Genomic DNA, 23,588 nt, shown 5'->3' with positions numbered 1-23,588 from the left:
CATGCCTTTTTAACCACTTTATCCACCTGTCTTGATTTCCTAAGGGACTAGTGAACATGCGCACTAAGATCCATCTGATCCTTGGTGATTCCCATGGTCCTACTGTTCATCTTGTACTGTACTGCCTTGCCTTGTTTGTCCTGCCCATATTTCACCTCACTTGCCACTGCTCAGCCCATCTGACCAGTCTATCTATATCCTCCCATAATCTAAAGTTAGCCTCATCAATATTTTCAGGCTGGCTGTCTATAGTAAATCACATCTACATAACAATCAACCCTCTCATAGGGACAGTGGAAGATCTCAAAAGCATTTCAAGTTCACTTTTCAGAATGTTCCCAACTTCTCAATAAGGTTTTCCCAATAACAAACTTTCCATGGTGGTGTATGTGTTATTACATTTTTCAAAACCCATACCAGTACACAGCAACGAACATGCTGCAGGAAATGCAGATTTCCTGTGGTGTTCACAATAAGGAATGTGGAACCCTGAGAGAGTGTGTGCTGTGTACTCAGAGTCTCCCTGACCTGCCAGAAACCGCATGAGAATCTTTCCAGTCCAGGAAGGCAGAGGACAATTCTTTCTCCAGCAAAAGCAGTGTTTCCCGACTCAACAGGATCCCTAATGCCTATTGAAAATCTGACTCTATAACATCAGGGTTAGCTGAAAAGTGATTTTCGAATATCCTGAGATTGTTAAAGACTATAAGACATAGGAGCAGATGCTGGGCAGTCAGAGTTAAAAAGTGTGGTGGCGGAAAAGCACAGCAGGTCAGGCAGTATCCGAGTAGATTAGATTACTTACTGTGTGGAAACAGGCCCTTCAGCCCAACAAGTCCACACCGACCCGCCGAAGAGCAACCCACCCAGACCCATTCCCCTACATTTACCCCTTCACCTAACACTACGGGCAATTTAGCATGGCCAATTCACCTAACCTGCACATTTTTGGACTGTGGGAGGAAACCCAAGCAAACACGGGGAAAATGTGCAAACACCACACAGTCAGTCGCCTGAGGTGGGAATTGAACCCGGGTATCTGCCGCTGTGAGGCAGCAGTGCTAACCACTGTGCCACCGTGCCACCCACAAATGGAGATGGAGAGTCAATATTTTGAAAGGGAAGGGGAAGGCGGGGAAGGGGGGGTTGGGCTGGGGGAAAGGTAGCAAGGAAGGCGATAGATGGATGCAGGTGGAGGGGTGATGGTGATAGGTGAGAGCAAAGGGTGGAGCAGATAGGTGGGAAGGAAGATGGACAGGTAGGATAATTCAAGAGGGCAGTACCGAGTTGGAGGATTGAATCTGAGATATGGTGGGGGAAGGGGAGATGAGGAAACTGCTGAAATCTCCAAATTTGGGGTAGGTGGGACCTCTACAAGCAGGATGGTCTTCATCTGAATCAGAGGGGTACCAATATCCTGGGGGGGACATTCGCTAAGGCTATTGGGGGTGGGTTTAAACTAATCCAGCAGGAGGATGGGAACCAAAATTGTCGTTCGAGTATAGAAAAGGTTGAGAATAGGGAGGTCCAAAATCAAGTTTCCGGGGCGCAAAATGGCACTGGCAAGCAAGAGGTTGGTTTGAAGTGTGCCTCCTTCAATGCCAGGAGCATTCAGAATAAGATGGGTGAACGTGCAGCATGGGTTGGTCCCTGGGACTTCGATATTGTGGCCATTTCAGAGACGTGGATAAAGCAGGGACAGGAATGGTTGTTGCAGGTTCCAGGATTTAGATGTTTCAGTAAGAACAGAGAGGATGGTAAAAGAGGGGGAGGTGTGGCATTGTTTGTCAAGGACAGTATTACAGTTGCAGAAAGGATGCTTGGAGACTCGTCAACTGAGGTTAGAAACAGGAAAGGAGAGGTCACCCTGTTGGAAGTTTTCTATAGGCCTCCGAATAGTTCCAGAGATGTTGAGGGAAGGATAGCAAAGATGATTCTCTATAGGAGTGAGAGAGACAGGGTAGTTGTCATGGGAGACTTCAACTTTCCAAATATTGACAGGGAACACTATAGTACGAGTACTATAGATGGGTCAGTTTTGTCCAGTGTGTGCAGGAGGGTTTCCTGACACAGCATGTAGACAGGCCAACAAGGGGCGAAGCTACATTTGATTTGGTACTGGGCAATGAGCCCGGCCAGGTGTTAGACTTGGAAGGAGGTGAGCACTTTGGTGATAGCGATCACAATTCTGTTATGTTTACTTTAGTGACAGAAAGGGATAGGTGTATACCACTGGGCAAGAATTACAGCTGGGGGAAAGGCAATTACGATGCGATTAGGCAAGATTTAGGAAGCATAGGATAGGGAAGGAAACTGCAGGGGATGGGCACATTCAAGGAAAAGCTCCTGTGTCCTAGATAAGTATGTAGCTGTCAGGCAGGGAGGAAACTGTAGAGGGCAGGAGCCGTGGTTTATGAAGGAAGTGGAATCTCTGGTCAAGAGGAAGAAGAAGGCTTATGTTAGGATGAGATGTGAAGGCTCAGTTAGGGCACTTGTGGATTACAAGGTAGCCAGGAAAGATCTAGAGAGCTCAGAAGAGCCAGGAGGAGACATGAGAAGTTGTTAGCGGATAGGATCCGGGTAGATCCTAAGGCTTTCTATAGGTATTTAAGGAAGAAAAGAATTACAAGAGTAATATTAGAGCCAATCAAGGATAGTAGTGGGAAGTTGTGAGGGGAATCAGAGGAGATAGGGGAAGCACTAAATGAATATTTTTTCTACAGTATTCACTCTAGAAAACAATAATGTTGTCAAGGAGAAGACTGAGATATAGGCTACTAGACTAGGTGGGATTGAGGTTCACAAGGAAGAGTTATTAGAAATCCTGCAGAGTGTGAAAATAGATAAGTCCCCTGGGCCAGATGGGATCTATCCTAGGATCCTCTGGGAAGCCAGAGAGGAGATTGCCAAGCCTTTGGCATTGATCTTTAAATCGTCATTGTCTACAGGAATAGTGCCAGAAGACTGGAGGATAGACTGCTGGTTCCCCTGTTCAAGAAGGGGAGTAGCGACAACCCTGGTAATTATAGACCAGTGATCCTTACTTCAGTTGTTGGTTATTTGTTGGAAAAGGTTATAAGAGATAGGATTTATAATCATCTAGAAAAGAATAATTTGATTAGGGATAGTCAGCACCATTTTGTCAAGGGTAGGTCGTGCCTCACGAACCTCATTGAGTTCTTTGAGAAGATGACCAAATAGGTAGCTGAGAGTAAACCAGTTGATGTGGTGTATATGGAACGCAAGGCATTCGACAAGGTTCCCCACACTAGGCTATTGTACAAAATGCAGGGGAATGGGATTGTGGGAGATATAGCAGTTTGGATCAGTAATTGGTTTGCTGAAAGAAGACAGAGGGTGGTGGTTGATGGGAAATGTTCATCCTGGAGTCCAGTTACCAGTGGTGTACCGCAAGGGTCAGTGTTGGGTTCACTGCTGTTCATCAACTTTATAAACGGCCTAGATGAGGACGTAGAAGGATGGGTTAGTAAATTTGCAGATGACACTAAGGTCAGTGGAGTTGTGGATCGTGACAAAGGATGTTGTAGGTTACAGAGACACATAGAAAATCTGCAGAGCTGGGCTGAGAGGTGGCAAATGGAGTTTAACACGGACAAGTGTGAGGTGATTCACTTTGGTCAGAGTAACCGAAATGCAAAGTACTGGGCTAATGGTAAGATTCTTGGTAGTGTAGATGAGCAGAGAGATGTTGGTGACCATGTGCACAGATCCTTGAAAGTTGCCACCCAGGTTGACAGGGTTGTTAAGAATGTATATGGTGTTTTAGCTTTTATTAATAGAGGGATTGAGTTCCGGAACCATGAGGTTATGCTACAGCTGTACAAAACTCTGGTGTGGCGGCACTTGGAGTATTGTGTACAGTTCTGGTCACCGCATTATAAGAAGGATGTGGAAGCTTTGGAAAGGGTGCAGAGAAGATTTACTAGGATGTTGCCTGGTATGGAGGGAAGGTCTAACAAGGAAAGGCTGAGGGACTTGAGGCTATTTTCATTAGAGAGAAGAAGGTTGAGAGGTAACTTAATAGTGACATATAAGATAATCAGAAGGTTAGATAGGGTGGACAGGGAGAGTCATTTTCCAAGTATTGTGACGGCGAGTACCAGGGGGCATAGCTTTAAATTGAGGAGTGATAGATATAGGACAGATGTCAGAGGTAGTTTCTTTACTCAGAGAGTAGTAAGGGTATGGAATGCTTTGCCTGCAACGGTAGTAGATTCACCAACTTTAAGTACATTTAAGTCACCATTGGACAAGCATATGGATGTACATGAAATAGCGTAGATTAGATGGGCTTCAGATTGGTATGACAAGTCGGCACAACATCGAAGGCCGAAGGGCCTGTACTGCGCTGTAATGTTCTCTGTTTGATGCTGTGTGGTTGGACGGTCGCAAGGCAGAAGATGCAGCATTCTTCCTCCAGGCGTCAGGTGGCTTGGATTTGGCATTGGAGGAGGCCGAGGGCTTGCATGACCTTGGAGGAGTGGAACGGGGAGATGAAATGGTCGGCCACAGAGCAGTGGGGTTGTTTAATGCATGTGTCCCAGAGCAGGACATTCAGCCATTAAATCTGCTCCACCATATGCTCTTTTTACACAGAGCAAGGTGGGTCTTTGCCCAAAATGTTGACTTTCCTGCTCCTTGGATGCTGTCTGACTTGCTGTGCTTTTCCAGCAGCACACTCTTTGACTCTGACTCGCCAGCATCTGCAAACTTCACTTTCTCCTCTTTTCTCCTAAATGGTCTCAGCATGGTGAGGCAGCAAAGGTTGGGTTTACAATTCAGGTAAGCTGTATACTTGGCCTAGGGATCATTTTGTCCAGGGTAAGTGAAATCAGCTCAATTCCTGATTAAAGAGATGGTTCTAAACAGTGTGAGTAAAATAACATGCACTGAGCACATTAGCAAATGCAGCCACCAAGTCATCCACCAGTTTAACTTCTTATGATCAAGTTAACACCATTGACCTTAATCATCCTTTTTGTCTGTTCCTTGTCATCTAAAGACAGTTCATTCTTTCTCATCCAATTATCATCCAATTTATTACAACCCTCACAACAACATTTTGTACAGTCACACAACTCCTTTGATTTTGACCTTCCCATGAGAATGCGCATTTATAGCGTACTTTTATAGAATCATAGGATAGTTACAGAAGAGGAGACCATTCAATCAATCCTGTCCATGCTAGAGCTCAGTCCAAAAGCAACTCTCTGTAAGTCCCATTCTCCCACAGTTCTTTTCCTTTGGCCCCTGTAAATGTTATTTTTCATCTTTGGTATAATCACTGTGGAAAAGATGCCGTGTCCCAGATGGATGCAGTTGGAATGCATAGTCAAAAAGGAACTCTTTAATGGAAGGAGCAGAGAGTGGTAGAAGGACAGAGAGGTTTAGAGAGAGATTTCCTGAGCTCAAGGTCTTGCCAGCTGCAGACACAGCTGCCAATAGTGGACTGATTCTGGTGATGGATACTTAGAGTAGCAGAATTACAGGAGTACAGAGATCTCAGAGAGTTGTGAGTTGGAGGAGACTACTGAGGTAGGAAGGAAAAAAGCCACAGAGTATTTGTAAACTAAGTTAAAAATTCTATTGTTGAGCTGAACCATGAGCTAATGTTTGTAAATGAGCATGATTATGGGGGTGGGGGTGGTTGGAGGGGGAGTAAAAAGTGAGGTCTGCAGATGCTGGAGATCAGAGCTGAAAATGTGTTGCTGGTTAAAGCGCAGCAGGTCAGGCAGCATCCAAGGAACAGGAAATTCGACGTTTCGGGCACAAGCCTTTCATCAGGAATAAGGAAAGTCTCACTTTCCTCATTCCTGATGAAGGGCTTGTGCCCGAAACGTCAAATTTCCTGTTCCTTGGATGCTGCCTGACCTGCTGTGCTTTAACCAGCAACACATTTTCAGCTCTGGTTGGAGGGGGAGCATGGTTTGCCTTCTGATAGTCAAAGTGATCAGGCCCAACCTGTCTCTCCATACACTCACTGGCTTGGATTTGTAATCGCTGTTCAATTTTTCCCTCTATTTATCCATCAACAAACATCAGAGGCAAACAAGCTCCTAACTCCCTCAATCTGGTTTCTGACAGTCAAAGATTCTGGCACAACACCAGTGTTTCTTTAATGCTCCTGGTATTCAATATAAATCTAAGCATCTTCCCCCTTCACTGATCATGGTTCGTGGTTTGGTTCCACTTTGAGCATTCTTCATGATCGACATCATTAGCTCATTACCGAAACCAGTTACCAATTACTTCACTTGAGAAACTTAGAGGAGGTGACATTTGTCTGGACACGATCAGAATCAATCTTTTTGCTCATGTGTCAGACTTTCTCCTTTGTTGACTTTGGAGGAAAGGCATTTGACTAATTGCTACCAGGGATCATTTTCACCTCCTTCTCACAGTAACTGCAAACATTGTTCCTGCCCTTGTGAGGTTATATTTGAGACTGTTTCCACTGGCAACAGTAACCGGAGGACATTTAAGTGAACTGGCAAAACAACCAGCAAGGGGAAGTCTACTATGGGCACAGTAGGCTGAATGGCCTCATCTGTGGTCAACATTGTACATGACTCTTGTGGAAGGACATAAGCAAGTCAAGATTGGGTGGTATATTCTGAGGAAATGTGCATCCAGTCATAAATCTCAGGTTGCATCCGTTAGGTGAGGGGCAACAACAGAAGCAGCAGTCCAGCTTTGAAGAAGGTTAACAGTGAATGACATGGAAGTGATTCTGGTCAATGGGGTCAAGAGATCATTCAATTTGTTCTTGTGGAAAACAAGGGAATGAGGGGTATTGGTGAGAAGTTGACTTGGGAGAGATATGGAAAGGAGATGGGACTGTGAAAATGAATAAGGTGAGTCAGTAATGTTGAGAGTTATGCTGAGTACCCAGATCATATGGCATTGTGATTCCAAACCAAAGATTTGCTAAATTTCTGATTTGATTAGATTTCCTACAGTGTGGAAACAGGCCCTTCAGCCCATCAAGTCCACACCGACCCTCCAAAGAGTAACCCACCCAGATCCATTTCCCTCTGACTAATGCACCTAACACAATGGGCAATTTAGCACGGCCAATTCACCTGATCTGCATATCTTTGGACTGTGGGAGGAAACCGGAGCACCTGGAGGAAACCCATGCAGACACAGGGAGAATGTGCATACTCCACACCCGAGGCTGGATTCGAAGCTGGGACTCTGGTGCTGTGAGACAGCAGTGCTAACCACGGAGCCACCATGCCGCCCCAATTCTTCGTTTTGAAATTCCCACATTAACTCCCTTCACCATGAATGGTTGGGCCTTCAGCTGTCTGAGTCCTAAGCTCTGGTATTCGCTCTAACCCCCTCCATTTCTCTATTCGCGTTTATGTCTTTTCTTAAAACTTAACCACTTTGGCCGAATCTTTGTCACCCTCTCCTGAAATCTCCTTTGATGCGAGTCTCCCTGTTTTAATGAGAACTCTGTGAGATGCCTTGGGTCATGTTGCTACTTCAGAAACATATTTTTTGATGTTTGTTTCATCTCAATTGGACACAATGCGGGGTGTTGTTTAAAACTTCGCTCAGTATGCTTTCATGTAGATTCCAGTCTGTGAAATCAACTGGGTTGGGTCCCATTTATTCCAGTTGCTTTGAGAATAATCAGTGTCTTCTTTCTCTTCTATCTATTTCTTATTTTGACTGGGGATTATCACACCCCCCCAAGCAAGGTTATCACCCTTCTCTAACTCCTCCTGTCAGTCACCCATTTCTCTTTCAATCCCACTGCAGTTTAGTATTCCCCATATCTTTCCATCTGGTCTTTGGCTGTCCTGTTCACCTTCTTCTTCTGCTTCTTCCAAGTTCTCCCATCCTCATCTGTCTCCTTGCCATATTTCCCCACCTCTCTCCCCAGCAGGGGGTTGTGTAATATTTAAGAATCTTCTCTGCTACTTTCTTCGGTGTTCCCACAATCTTCCCAGACCCTCTGATGTGCTAGTTCTTGATCTGGTCTTTCTTTCATTACTCCACATGTCCATCCTCAAATCTGCATCTCGTTGAGTGATACAGCACAGAAGAGTCCCTTCGGCCCATCGAGTCTGCACTGACCTATTTGCAGTCATCCCATTTTCCACAACTTGGCCTTGAATGTTATGACGTTTTAAGTGCTCATCCAAGTTTTATTTTAAAGGTTGTGAGGTTTTCCACCTCAACTACTCTCTGAGGCAGTGAATTCCAGATGTCTGGGTGAAAGAAAATATAATTCAAACCCCTCTAACCCTCCTGCCTTTCACTTTAAAATTAAGCCCACTTATTATTGATCCTTTAACGGAAAGGAAAGATATTTTCTACCCACATTGTCTTTGTCCCTCTTATACACCTCTATCAGGTTCCCCCCCTCAACTTTTTCTGCCCCAAGTAAAACAACCCAACCTGACCCAGCCTCTCTCATTCGTATCCAATCATTGTTCCTTAGCTCTTGGTGCTGCTCGAGATTTTTGTTACGATATAAAACCATACCTACTTATCTTCTTTCTTTACTGATCCCTGTTGTGCCTGTGAGATCTAACTTCTGGTTTCTGGTTATCAACAGGGAGCACCAGTGTTTCCTAAAGAGACAGGATGTCGATGAATAGACTCAATGGAATGACAGCAGTGTTTAATTATGGCTCAATTATGAGGACACATTGTGTAGACTAGACGAGCTTCCACTTGAGTTTGGGAGATCACAAAGAGATCTAACTGAGGCGTTTAGAATAATTTTAAAAATTCAAAATGTTTTGGGGGATTTGAGGGACAATCTAGAATGGCAGGACAGAGCCATAAAATTAAAGCAACATCAACTTGTTTCATGTAGCACCCTGAACAAAATAAAATTGCCCAAAGTGATTTACTGGAGTGGTTATCAGACAAAATTTGGTACTGAGCCCAACTGGGATATTTTAGTATTGGTGTCCAAAAGCCTTATTAAAGAGAGAGAGTTTATAAATTAGCTGCAGATGAAAGCAAGATAGAGTTTTAGAATCATGCACCATGGAATAAAGGGAAGCAGGGAATTTCAGAGTTTAGAGACAAGGCAGCTGAAAGCATGATTGTCAATCATTTAACACTGAGGAATGCGCTACAAAGTGTGGAATGAGAGGAGAACAGAGGGCTCAGAGGAGGTGACTGGATAGGCATGGGAAGGGACATGGGGGTATTTAAATAAAAAAGTTAACATTTTAAAACTTGGCTGGCCATGAGCCAGGGTAGAAGAAAGTGAAGACTGCAGATGCTGGAGATCAGATTGGAGAGTGTGGTGCTGGAAATGTACAGCAGGTAAGGCAGCATCCGAGGAGAGGGAGAATTGACTTTTCAGGCATAAGCCCTTCATCAGGAATGCTTATGCCTGAAACGTCGATTCTCCTGCTCATCGGATGCTGCCTGACCTGCTGTGCTTTTCCAGTGCCACACTTTTCAACCATAAGTCACGTAGATCAGATTCAGTAAGCACAGGAGACATGTGAATGGGTGTGAATTAGGATACAGAATTTTAGATGATTTCAAGTTTATGGTGACTAAGTGAAATGCAATACTCTGGAGTAAATGTAAGTAAAACTTGTATTTACATAACACTCCTTACAACCATCACACATTGTAAAGTGTCTTGCAGCCAGCCATAGAATCCCTACAGTGTGGAAACAGGCCATTTGGCCCAACAAGTCCATACCAACCCTCCAAAGAGTATCCCACCCAGATCCATTCCCCTACCCTATTACTCTGACTAATTCACCCACGCTGCACATTTTTGGACAGTGGGAGGAAACCCAAGCAGACACAGGGAGAACATGCAAACTCCACACAGACAGCCACCCGAGGCTGGAATCAAACCCAGGTCCCTGGTGCTGTGAGGCAGCAGAGCTAACCACAGAGCCACTGTGCTACCCGATTAAGTGCTTTTGAAGACTATAGCCACCAGTTATAATGTAAGAAAAGTGATAGCCAATTTGCACAAAGCAAGCTCCCATAAATAGCAAAGCATGAATCTGTTTTTTTTAATGTTAATTCAGAGATAAATATCAGCCAGGACACTGCCTGGAACCAGCTCCTGACTATCCAAACTCTGACAAGATTGTGACAACTGAGCCATAGCAGGCAAGAGAAATCCCAGGAAACAATCTCTCAGTGGGAAATGAAAATTGCTCCCACTGAACAGCTGTGGATGCTAAGAAATTAATTTTAAATTCAAAAACTGAGATTTTCATTGGGTCAGGGTATGAATGGATAGAGGATAAAGGTAGAAAATAGTCTCAGATCAGAGGGCACAATCTCAGCATGAACACATTTAAGACAGACATGAGGAAGAATTTTTTTTCTCTTGGGGTCGTAAATTTGTGAAACTTTTTATCTCCGAGGGTTGTCGAGGCTGGGTTATGAAGAATATTCATGACTGAAATGGATTTTTCATCAGTAAGAGAATCAAAGGTGGTGGGGATAAGGCAAGAAAGTGGAGTTGAGAATAATCATATCAGACATGATTTCAACAGATGTTGGTGCAGACTTTATGAGCTAAATGGCTTACTTCCTCTCCCACTTCTTATGGTCCATGTGGAATCAATCATGACTCAACTTAATGGCAGCACAAAGTCAGGGGATCAAATGGCCTCCTCCTGTTCCCATGTAAATTCTGCGTTGCAAACCAGCCATCCAGCCAACTGAGCTCACCACCCTCCCAGTCAGCACAACGACACTGAGAGAATGTTCAGACTGAATTAGTCACTCTATGGGTCTCTTGCAACCTGGCATTTCTGTTTCCACAGCTTCTGAGATTATTGTATTCATCCGGGGACAATGAACAGGATTGACTGCTTCAGCTCATTTCATTCTTCTCGCTCAACAACTGGGCTGCGTTAACATCTGGGCAGATGTTGCATGGCTTGACAATTTGGCCTGCTGGTGGTGAAGGTGGAAAGTGTTTCCCTCCTTGGGATTGGATGAGGGTGGGAGTTGTGTAGGGTAGGGTTGTAGTAGTTTGTGTTGTGATATCTGATGCATTCCTGTTTTACACTATGTAGGTGCAGAGGAGCTGGGCAGTGGCCATTCTGGGCAACGCTATACCATGGACACTGATGATATTGTTGGATTCACTGTCGATGATTCAGACTTTGACATTTACATCGAGGAGGTAAGAAAGCATGTGGAGATGGTGTGTGCCTGTTTGTGCGTGCTTATGTATACATACATACATGTATGTGTCATAACGTGTGGCACTGGAAAAGCACAGCAGATCAGGTAGCATCCGAACAGCAGGAGAATTGACATTACAGGCAGAAGCCCGAATGTGAATTTCTGATGAAGGACGTATACCTGAAATGCCGACTCTCCTGTTCCTTGGATGTTGCCTGACCTGCTGTGCTTTTCCAGCTCTGATCTCCAGCATCTGCAGTCCTCGCTTTCCCATATATGGTTGTGTGTGTGTTTCTGCTCCATCCATGGCTTCTCAGATACTGAAACTAACCATGTCCAAATGCAATGTATCCACATTTAGGCTGAAAAGTGGCAAAGTGACATTCATATGCACAAGGGCCAGGTAATGATCATCTCCAATGAATATGGATCTAATCTTTGCCTCTTGATGGTCAACAGCATTACCATCACTGAATACCCAACAATCAACATCCTGGAGGTTACCTTAGACCAGAAACTGAACTGGACTCACTCTATAAATACAGTGGTTACAAAAGCAAGTCAGAGGCCAGGAATACTGTGGTGAGAAATTCACCACCTGAATCCCCAAAGACTGACTACCATCTAAAAGACTCGATACTATCCAGGACAAAGTAACCCTGCTTGATTGGCAACACATCCACAAGCATCCATTCCCTCCATCACCAACGCTTAGTAGCAGCAGTGTGTACAAAACAAAAGTCCCTTAGACAGCATCTTATAAACCTATGACCCACTTCCATCTAGAAGGACAAGGGCAGCAGACACAAGGGAACACAATCAGCTACAAGTTCCCCTCCTAACTTGGAAACTGATTGCTGTTCCTTCACTGTCACAAAGTCAAAATCCTGTAACTTCCTCCCTAAGTGCATTGTGTGTCTATCTACAGCACAGCAGTGGTTCAAACAGGCAGCTCACCACGTTCTCAAGAGCAACTAGGGATGGGCAATATATGCTGGTCCAGCCAGCAACTCCCACATCTCATAAGTGAATAAGACAAAAGCAAGAGTTGCAGTCCTGCCTTTACTCCAGCCTTTCTCGCTCATGCTCAGGCAAGGATCCACAATTCCGTGCATGATAAACACAGGAAGCAGCAGATCACTGACAGAACTAACCAATTCTACAACCACGGGATAAGATCAAAGCTCTGCAAACCTGCCACATTCGTACCTGAATACTGGGCAGTTAAACAATGAATGGAAGGAGATTCAATAAACACCTCTCTCCTCAATGATGGGGAAGCCCAACTCATCAATGCCAAAGATTCCTAATAATCTTCAGGCAGAAGTGCCGAGTGGATGATCTATCTCGGCCTCCTCCAGATACTCCCAACATCACAGATGCCAGTTTGCAACCAATTTGTTTTATTCTACATGATACCAAGCAAGATAGGAGCAGGTGTAGGCCATTCAGCCCCTCAAGCCTGCTCTGCTATTCAATACGATCAGGGCCAATTTGTGGCAAACTCCTTCTTCCTGCTTTGGGCTTATATACTTTGATACCCTTGCTTAATAAAGGTTTGTCTATCTCAGATTAACATTTAACAAATGAATCACCATCAACCCACCGTTTGAGAAAGAGAGTTCCAAGCCTGCATTGTATTTTGCATAAAGAAATACTTTCTAACATCATGACTGGCCTGGCCCTAATTCTTTATACTATGCTCCTAGTTCTGGAATCTTCAACCACTGGTAATAGTTGATCTTTGTCGATCCTGTGTTAATATTCCTGAAGATCTCAATTAAATCACCCATTCATCTTCTAAATTCTTAAGAATAAAGGCCTAATTTGGCCAAATTCATTTCTCCTCACAACGTAATTTCGGAAGTCCATGTGTCATCCTTGTTAACCTGCATTGAACTTATTTCCCCTCCCCCTACCTTATCCCAGTTCCAATCTTCAAACTCAGCACTGCCCTCATGACCTGTCCTACCTGTCCATCGTCCTTTCCACCTATCTGCTCCACCCTCCTTTCTGACCTATCACCAATAATCCCACCTCCATCGACCTGTCATACTCTCAGCTACCTTCCCCCAGCCCCACCCACTTCCCATTTATCTCTCCACCCCCTCGACTCATAAGCCTCATCATTGATGAAGAGCTCTTGTTCAAAATATCAATTCTCCTGCTCCTCGGATGCTTTTCCAGCACCACACTGCTGGCTCTGATTTCCAGCATCTGCAGTCCTCACTTGCTCCTGCATTGAACTCTGGGCCAAAACATCCTTTCTAAGGTGCAATGCCTAGATCTGCTTACAGTATTCTCACAGAGCTTTCTGCATAAGTGCAGCATAATGTCTGCATCATATACTCCAATACTGTAAAGGAACTAAAATCATAACCTGGTGTCCAGGTCTCAAAAGTGCTGGACTGTATGAATATTGAATTTGGGTAAGTATATAGCAAAGGCATAGTGGTACTAATGGGGGATTTTGATCTTAACATAGATCGGGAGAGAGAGCCAAACATCTGCCAGATAGGTTGTGAATTTTGAGACTGTATCTGGAATAGTTTCTGATGATGATACATCCTGATGTGACAAGGGGACAAGGAATATTGGATGTAGTAATGAGCAATGACCCTGAGTTGATTCATTACCTAGTTGTTCATTTGTCAAATAGTTCATAGTTCCTTGAACGTGGAGTCGCAGATAGATAAGATAGTGAAGAAGACGTTTGGTATCCTTTCCTTTATTGGTCAGAGTATTGAGTACAGGAGTTGGGAGGTCATTTTGCGGCTGTACAGGACATTGGTTAAGCCAGCTATAGTGAGACACTGAATAGGCTGGAGCTGTTTTCCCTGGAGCATCGAAGGCTAAGGACTGATCTTATAGAGGTTTACAAAATCATGAGGGGCATGGATAGGATAAATAGACAAAGTCTTTTCCCCTGGGGTGGGGGAGCCCAGAACTAGAGGGCATAGGCTTAGGGTGAGAGGGGAAAAATATAAAAGAGACCTAAGGGGCAACATTTTCATGCAGAGAGTGGTACGTGTATGGAATGAGCTGCCAGAGAAAGTGGTGGAGGCTAGTACAATTGCAACATTTTAAAGGCACCTGGATGAGTATATGAATAGGAAAGATTGGAGGGATATGGGCAGGGTGCTGGCAGGTGGGACTATGTTGGGTTGGGATATCTGGTCGGCATGGACAAGTTGGACCAAAGGGTCTGTTTCCATGCTATACATCTCTATGACTCTATTACTGTAGTGATCATAATACAATTAAATTTCATGCAGCTTTGTAAGAGGTAAGCAAATATCAGATACTAGTATTTTGGATTTATGTGAAGCAGACTTTAATGAGACGAGGCTGGAACTATTCATGGTTAACTGGGAAGTTCTGCTAATAAGTAAAACAACCAAGGAACAGTGGAGTGTGTTCAAAAAAACATTTAATGCAATTCAGAAGCAGTTTGTACCAATGAGAAGAAAAAGCTCCACCTCATACACAAAAAAAAACGCCACGGAATCTAGGGAGATACAGGACGGCATAACATTAAAAGAAAGAGCTTGTAAAAACACAAAGGACGATAGAAATTCCACAGAATGGGACAAATAGAAAGCCCAACAAAGGGCCACAAAATGGTTTTTAAGAGCAACTAAGAAAAGATTATGAAAGGAAACTTGTCAGGGACATAAAAACCAAGAAGAGATTTTATATTATATAATGGGAAAGCGGCTGGTTAAGAGGACTATAGGCCCACTGAAGGCTGAGAATCCGGATATTGCCAATGACCATGAGGAAATGGCAGACATAATGAACGATTATTTTGCTTCAGTGGTCACAGCAGAAAAGGAGGAGAGCTTGGCGGAAGTCCCAAGGAAATGAAGGGAGGATCAGGAATAGAATCAAAATAAAAGTAGTTGAAGTAAGTCATTAATAATGAGGAAATTAATGGAACTGGAAGAGTAACAAATCCCCAGGATCTGATGGTTTCCACCCTTGGGTTTTAAAACAAGTAGGAGAGCATAAAGCCAATGTGCTAACCATAATCTGTCAGAGTTCCCTGTCTTCAGGATCTGTATCCCTGGATTGGAAATTTGTTCATGTAGCTCCACTCTTTAAGAAGGGTGACAGGGGGAAACCAGGGAGTTACAGATCAGTTAGCTTAATGTCCGTGGTGGGAAAATTGTTGAAGTCGAGAATCAAGGATAGGGCATCTAATCACTTCAAAAGATTTCAGCTGATAAGGGAAAATCAGCATGGATTCATGAAGGGTAGGCTATGTCTGGCAAATCCCATCAAGTTTTTTTTGAACATGTGACAAAGATGAAGGACAGGCATAAGTTGATGGATGTTGTTTATACGCACTTCCAGAAAGCATTTGATGAAGTCCCAGACAAGAGGCTGTTAGTTAAGGTGGAAGCACGTGGAACTGAGTGCAAATTACTGCCATGGCAAGGAAATTGGGTGAGTGACAGGGACAATGAGTGAGCACTCAAACTGGCAAGACTTGACAAGTGGTGTTCCTCAGAGATCTCTGTTGGGGGCTCAATTATTCACAATATCCATTAATGGCTTAGATAATGGCATAAAAATTCAAACATTTAAATTTTCTGACAACATAATTAGGCAGCAGTATAGGTGGTGTTGACAACAGCATGAAATTACAACAGGATATTGATATATTAGGTGAATGGGTAGAGCTGTGACAGATGGATTTTCATATAAGCAAGTGCGAGTTATACATTTCTGACCGATATAGGATTGATCAGGGTATTTTCTAGGGTATATTCACTGTACACAAGTGCTTTGACATTCAATTCAGGATTAAACATCCTGAGCTATAACCTTGACCAGAAACTCAACTGGATTCTCCACATAAATACTATGACGACAAGAGCACGTCAGAGGCTAGGAATACTATGGTGAGTAACTCACTTCCTGACTCCCAAAAGCCTGTCCACAATCTGCAAGGCACAAGTGATGGAAAACTCCACACTTGCCTGGATGAGGGCAGCTCCAATTACATTCAAGAACCTCGACACCATCTCGGACAAATCAGTCCATTTGATTGGCATCACATCTGCAAGCATTTATTCCCTCTACCACTCATGCTCAGTAGCAGCAGTGTGTACCATCTACAAGATGTATTGCAGAAAGCTCCTTAGACAGCACCTTCTAAACCCATGACCACTTCCATCTTGAAGGACAAGGGCAGTAAATTCATGGGAACACCATCCCCTAAAAATTCCCCTCCGAGTCACTCACCATCCCAATTTAGAAATATAATGCCATTCCTAGAGTGTCACTGGGTCAAACTCCTAGAACCCTAAGGGCATTCTGGGTCGATATACAGCACATGGACTACAACCGTTCAAGAAGGAAGCTCACCACTACCTTCTCAAGGGGCAACCAGAGATGAACACTAATAGCTGATATGCTGTGAATGAATGAAAACAAAAACATCTATTTGAATGAATGATTTAATTGTGATGTGTATTTTATAGTGAGTAAAATAGTACAATACAGTGAAAAGGGTTTTCCAGCACCGTTTTGAATAGTTTTAAAAATAAGAAAGGAAAGAAACATGTAGTTTAAAGAGAGTCCATCAGTCCTGAGCCAGTCATCATCAACGCCTGCACTGCCATCCGTCCTCCACCAGCTACTGCCATCTATACCGGGCCCACCAACAACAGTCACATTTCTCAGCATCGGGCCCATCTCATTGATGTTGTAGTGATATCCTTCCGCCACCAGTGCCAGACCCAACCAACGACAAAGTCTCCGATCCTCAGGCACTATTTTTCATCGCTGGGCCGACGTTGCCTCTGCTATCTATTTTGATGCCAGTTCTTGTGGTCGCTCCGGAAAAGTAAGTGGCTCACTCGAGACCGCTCTGGGGTTCCACTCCGCCCATGCCATCTGTGCAAAGGACAAGAGGTCAGTAAAAAGAAAACGAAAAAGAAAAGAAACAAAGGGAAAGAAAAGCAGACTGTGTAGACGAGCCTGATTCCACCACCATCTTGATGACATCTTTGCAAAACACTCTGGTTTGGCTCTAACTCACTTCAAGTTGTTAGTGCGAGAGATGGACATGTTCACATCCTGGACGACAGAGTTTCACTCAGGCCTAACCTCACAATCGTTGATCTGTTCATGTCAATAATAAGCTGGAAGCTCAAAACAATGGCAGAGGGCGGTTTGTATTTCACTGCATTATATCTCCATCTAGCAGATCCTTCCTCTCCTGAAGGTGCTGACAATCCTCCAGTGTCTCATCTAAATGACCCATTCTTTGTCCTCTTGCACGAGAGTAATTAATGGAGTGCTGGTAAGGGTCATGGAAAGTTCACTTCCTTATTCCCATCATCATTATGCTTAAGAAAATATAAGATTCTGTTCTCCAGCCAGGCTAGACCTGAGCTCCATTAGAAAATAACTGGATGTCGAAATCTAGCGTCTCTCCTCCTACCTGCTGAAGAACTCTACTGTTACTCTGCTAAAGAACCCCTGTTAGGGGCGGCACGATGGCTAATTGATTTGCACTGCTGCCTTATAGCACCCGGGACCCAGGTTCAATTCCAGCCTCAGGCAGACTATCTGTGTGGAGTTTGCACATTCTCCCCGTGTCTGCGTGGGTTTTCTCCGGTTGCTCTGGTTTCCTCCCACAATCCAAACATGTGCAGGTCAGGTGAATTGGACACCTATAGTGTTAGGTGCATTAGTCAGAGGGAAATGGGTCTGGATGGGTTACTCTTCGGAGGGTCGGTGTGGGCTTGTTGGGCCGAAGGGCCTGTGTCCAAACTGTAGGGAATCTAATCTAATATAATCTAAATTCCAACCACCCCCCAGGAGTTAGCCCAGCTTCTGGCAGTGTGGTACTGGGGTGAGGAGGGGGCTGAAGGATCGGTGTGGGGGAAAGGAGTAGAAACTAAGTGATCCATGTTCCTCAACCACAGTAACAACTCAGCTGGACCCTGCTCCCTTCCCCTATCTCCACCCTCACCCCTTGCCCCTCCAATAAGGGACACTTGTCTGATGGAAGCTGAAGGGAGGACTGTGACACCCCACACAGTCGGGCAGCATCTTTGTGTTCATATGCTCAAATACTGCCTTTGGCAGTTGCCTATTTTATTTCCCACAGAGCAGTATATCTCAGTGAAGGTCAGTGCCTGAGGAGAAACAATCTGGAACTTTGGGAGGGGCAAGGAGGGTTAGTTTAGAGGGGGTTGGTGGAGGAGCAGATTGCATTAAACAAAAAACATCAGTGTTTTTCTGCGACTTTGACCTCAGCAACATCTGCTGTATTACTTGTGACATTTCGATGTGTGGGAGTAGACTTCAGTAGAACTGCTGGAAGCGAAAAGGCCAGGTCTGGCAGGAAGTAACTCTGTAAACACAATCCACCAAACAGTTTCTGGAACCTTCTGTTAGATTAATCAATCCCTGGCTATAACCCAGTGTAAGGGGAAAGGAGCCTCCAATTCAAATCATTCCTCACGACAGGAAAACAATAGCTGGCCTCCCTGAGACAATGCAACAGCCCACTGCTTAGTATATGAAGTGAAGCATTCCCCACTAGCCCACTGTACCCGACAGGCAATGGGAGAAATTGAGATCGTGTATACGTTATCAACTAAATGCTGATAACTGAACTCAACTAACCCTTATCTACTTCCATTCTTCACTCAATAGCTTAATTTATGGCCTTCTTACCCCACCAACTCAGGTTGCACTCCACCACACTAACATACACTCCCAATCTCCATGATAGTCACGCACTCCTACTCCCCTCTCCCTCACACTCTCTTCCTCACACTCGCTAACGTTCCCTCTCACTCCAACTCTCCCCCATTGTCTCACACTCCGTCTTTCCCACTCCCCCACCATCTCACACTATCTCTCTTTCCCAGTCTCCCTCACTATCTCACACTCCCCTTCTTTCCCAGTCTCCCTCACTGTCTCACACTCACTCTCTTTCTCACTCTCCCTCACTGTCTCACATTCCCTCTCTTTCCCACTCTCCCTCACTGCCTCACACTCGCTGTCTTTCCCATTCTCTCCCTCACTCTGTCATTCTGCAGTGTTTTTTCACGTTCTGTCCCTCCCCCTTCTTACTGTTTTCCAAATTATTTACAACTGCAATTTTAGAATCCCAACTGTCTCATCTCCAGCTCTCCAAGCACCAGGAAATTTCTGCAGCTGTCAATGTGCTTAACCATTCCCTCAGCCCCTCATTCAGTAATAGTCTCCAATAAAACTGTCCTTTCTCTCACCTTGGCTGTTCACCTGGGGTGGCCCCATTTCTTCAGCCTCAACCCTGCCCTCCAACAAACTCATGTCACAGCTCTGCATCTTTATTGCCATTTTATTATAAGATCATTTGTTCAACTGCCTCCGTCCTGTCTGTCCCTTTCACTGGTTAAATGTTCTCTGAAGTACCATCTTCATCTAGTTTCACCCCCATCTCCCCTCATGCCCTCTCTGAGCTCAACTTGACTATGGGACTCACCTCCTGTTACCTCAGCCCTATTCCCATTAAACTGCCAAGTGTCTTAATTCCTCATTCGCCAATATTATCAATAGCTCTCTGCAGGTACTGCCCCTCCAAACCTACCATTTTTACTGCTCTGCTCAACAAACCAACCTTGACCTCTTTGTCCTTACAAACTGTCGTCCCATCTCCACACAGCTTTTCCTCTCCAAAGTAATGGCCATGCGATTTCGAGGAAATCTGAGGAAATTTATTTTCACCTAAAGGGTGAGAATCTGGCACTCACTGCCCATAAGGATGGTAGAGACAGAAACTCTTATGACATACAAGGAGTATTGAGATATGCACTTGCACTGCCAAGACTGTGGGCCAAGTGCTGGAAAATGGGATTAGAATAGGAAAATGCTTCTTTTTGATCGGTGTAGATTCGATGGGCTAAAGAGCCTTTTTTCTGTGCTGTAGATCTTTCAGCATTGTATGACTCTTTGGCTCTGAACGTGTCACCTCCCAGATCTGTTTCTGCCTTTTCTCAAACTCCATGTTTGAATCCCTCCAATTGGGCATCCTCTGGACCCAATACAGAAACAGCTCTTATCGAAGTTACTAATAACATCCCATATGCTAGTGACAAAGTAAATGTTCCCTCCTAAAACCTCAATCTGCAACCATTTTCCGAGTTGACCATCCCATCTTCCTCCAGTGCCTCTCCACTGCCAATCAGCTTGGTAAGACTGCTCTCACCCTGGTCCGTTCCTGCCTACTTGTAGCTGAAAGATTACTTGCAATGGTTTCCCTTCCTGTCCCACACTGTTATCTATGGAACCTCCAGGATCCATGCTTGGCCACATAGAAGCATAGAAATTAGGATAAGAAGTAGGCCATTCAGCCCACCTACTTCCCCATTCTATATGATTGCGATTAACCCCAAGAGGTCCATAGGGAAACCATTAATTAATCTCCGTGGTGTTGCCTAAGTTCCTTTGGTAACAGACATTGGCCTATTCAGCTGGAATTCATCACTGGAGCCTTTCATAAACAAGACTCAGGTAGGAGTCCCAGACTGGGACTAGTGTATGTACATTATAAGTAGTTTTTCAATAATAAACAATGTTTCTCTCCAGTGGGCTACCTGAGTTATTAGAACAATCGAGGTTGATCTCCAACTCAGTGCCCTGTTCCTGCTTCCTCCCGTATCCTTTGATCCCAATAGCTCTAAGAAATATATTTATCTCCATCTTGAAAGCACTCACTATTTTGGCATCAACTGCTGTCTGAATTCCACTGGCTCACCACTCTCTGGATGAAGAGATTTCTCCTCATCTCAGTCATAAAGTGTCTATCCCATGTACTTAGGCTATGATCCATGGTTCTGGACTCCCTGGTCTTAGGGAACATCCTTCCTGTGTTGATCCTGTCTAGACCTGTTAGAATTTTACAGGTTTCTATGAGATTACCCTGCATTATTTTAAATTCCAGTGAATATAATCCTAATCGATCCAGTCTCTTTTACTAAATCAGTCCTGCCATCCCAAGAATCAGCCTGGTAAATCTTCGTTGCACCCCCATCATATCCTTCCTCAGATATGGAGATCAAGACCCGTACACAGTATTCCAGGTCTGGTCTCACCTGTACAACTGAAGAAAGACATTCCTGCTTCACATTCCTGTGTCGCATTTCCCCCTTTCCCAATCTGCCACCACTCAGACAAAAATCTCCCTTCCTGTTTTTCACTACCAAAGTGGATATTCTCACATTTAGCCCCATTATACTTCATCTATCTTGTATTTACCCACTCACTCAGCTTGTCCAAATTGTACAGATGCATCTCTGCATCCTCCTCACAGCTCACCCTCCCACCCACCTCTGTGTCATCTACAAACCTGTAGATATGACATGTAGTTTCCTCCTTCAGATCATTCATATATTTTGGGAGGACTTAGGTATCCAAGCACTGAGCTCTGTTGTGCCCCACTGCCACTCAAAAAAGTACCTGTTTCATTAAACAATAGACAATAGATACAGGAGTAGGCCATTCTGCCCTTTGAGCCAGCACCACCATTCATTATGATCATGGCTGATCATTTTCAATCAGTATCCTGTTCCTGCCTTATCCCCATAATCCTTGATTCCACTACCCTTAAGAGCTCTATCCAACTCTTTCTTGAAAGTATCCAGAGACTTGGCCTCCACAGCCTTCTGGGGCAGACCATTCCATATACCCACCACTCTCTGGGTGAAGAAGTTTCTCCTCAACTCTGTTCTAAGTGACCTACCCCTTATTTTTAAACTGCGTCCTCTAGTTAGGGACTCACTCATCTGCGGATACATGCTTCTGGCCTCCAGAATGTCCAATCCTTTAACAATCTTTTACACTTCAATCAGATCCCCTCTCAGCCTTCTAAACTCAAGCATATACAAGCCCAGTCTTACCAATCTTTCAGCGTAAGATAGTCCCGCCATTCTGGGAATTGACCTAGTGAACCTACGCTGCACTCCCTCAATAGCCAGAATGTCTTTCCTCAAATTTGGAGACCAAAACTGCACACAATATCCCAGGTGCAGTCTAACCAGGGCCCTGTACAGTTGCAGAAGGACCTCTTTGCTTCTATCCTCAATTCCTCTTGTTATGAAGGCCAGCATACTATTAGCTTTCTTCACTGCCTGCTGTACCTGCATGCTTGCTTTCATTGACTGATGTACAAGAACACCTAGATTTCATTGTACTGCCCCTTTACCTAACTTGACTCCATTTAGGTAGTAATCTGCCTTCCTGTTCTTGCCACCAAAGTGGATAATCACACATTTATCCACATTAAACTGCGCCTGCCATGCATCCGTCCACTCACCTACCCTGTATTCCCCTAACATCCTCCTCACATTTCACCCTGCCACCTAGCTTTATGTCATCAGCAAATTTGCTAATATTACTTTTATACCTTCATCCAAATCATTAATGTACATTGTAAAAAGCTGCGGTCCAGCACTGATCCCTGCAGTACCCCACTGGTCACTGCCTGCCATTCCGAAAGGGAGCTGTTTATCACTACTCTTTGTTTCCTGTCAGCCAACCAAATTTCAATCCATGTCAGTATTTTGCCCCTAATATCACGCGCCCTAATTTTGCTCACTAACCTCCTATGTGGGACTTTATCAAAGGCTTTCTGAAAGTCCAGGTACACGACATCCACTGGACTTCCATTGTCCATCTTCAGAGTTACATCCTCAAAAAATTCCAGAAGATTAGTCAAGCATGATTTCCCCTTCATAAATCCATGCTGACTCTGACCTATCCTGCTACTGTTATCCAGATGTGTCGTAATTTCATCCTTTATAATTGACTCCAGCATTTTTCCCACCACTGAGGTCAGACTAATTTGTCTATAATTCTGTTTTCTCTCTCCCTCCTTTCTTAAAAAGTGGAACAAAATTAACCACTCTCCAATCCGCAGGAACTGATCCCAAATCCACAGAACATTGGAAAATGATCACCAATGCATCCACGATTTCTAGAGCCACCTCCTTAAGTACCCTGGGATGCAGACCATCAAATTTCTTCTTACTCTTTGTTTCCTATCTGCCAACATTCTCTATTCATATCAGTACACGATCCCCAATTCTGTGTTGTTTTGTTTTACATGCTAATCTCTTATTCACTTGTAATTGCACTAGTTACAAGTCCCCTATCCCTGTAATACTGTATTTCCCATGACTAATCCACCTAGCCTGCACATCTCTGAACATTATGGGGCAATTTAAGCATGGGCAATCTACCTAACCTGCACACCTTTGGACTGGGGGAAGAAACTAGAGCAGACTAAACCAGAAACCAGAAACCAAAGGAAACCCACACAGGCAAAGGGAAAGTGTCAAACTCCACACAGACAGTCGCCCGAGGGTGGAACCGATTCAGGGTCCCTGGCGCTGTGAGGCAGATATGCTAAACAA

At 44.3% G+C, this 23,588-nt stretch overlaps 1 protein-coding gene across 3 annotated transcripts in view; it reads left to right on the top strand.

Moving 5' to 3' along the window:
• The window catches only part of LOC132821638 (pikachurin), a 110,244-nt gene that overhangs the window by 36,926 nt on the left and 49,730 nt on the right, over positions 1-23,588 (top strand). For all 3 annotated transcript variants that reach the window (XM_060834361.1, XM_060834359.1, XM_060834351.1), the window contains one exon: positions 11,055-11,164. In XM_060834361.1, coding sequence (XP_060690344.1) covers positions 11,055-11,164 — 110 coding nt within the window. The remainder of the gene's footprint in view (positions 1-11,054; positions 11,165-23,588) is intronic.

This window comes from Hemiscyllium ocellatum, chromosome 2 (assembly GCF_020745735.1).
Source record: "Hemiscyllium ocellatum isolate sHemOce1 chromosome 2, sHemOce1.pat.X.cur, whole genome shotgun sequence".
Classification (NCBI taxonomy): domain Eukaryota; kingdom Metazoa; phylum Chordata; class Chondrichthyes; order Orectolobiformes; family Hemiscylliidae; genus Hemiscyllium; species Hemiscyllium ocellatum.
This window is presented reverse-complemented; position numbering and strand designations above follow the sequence as displayed.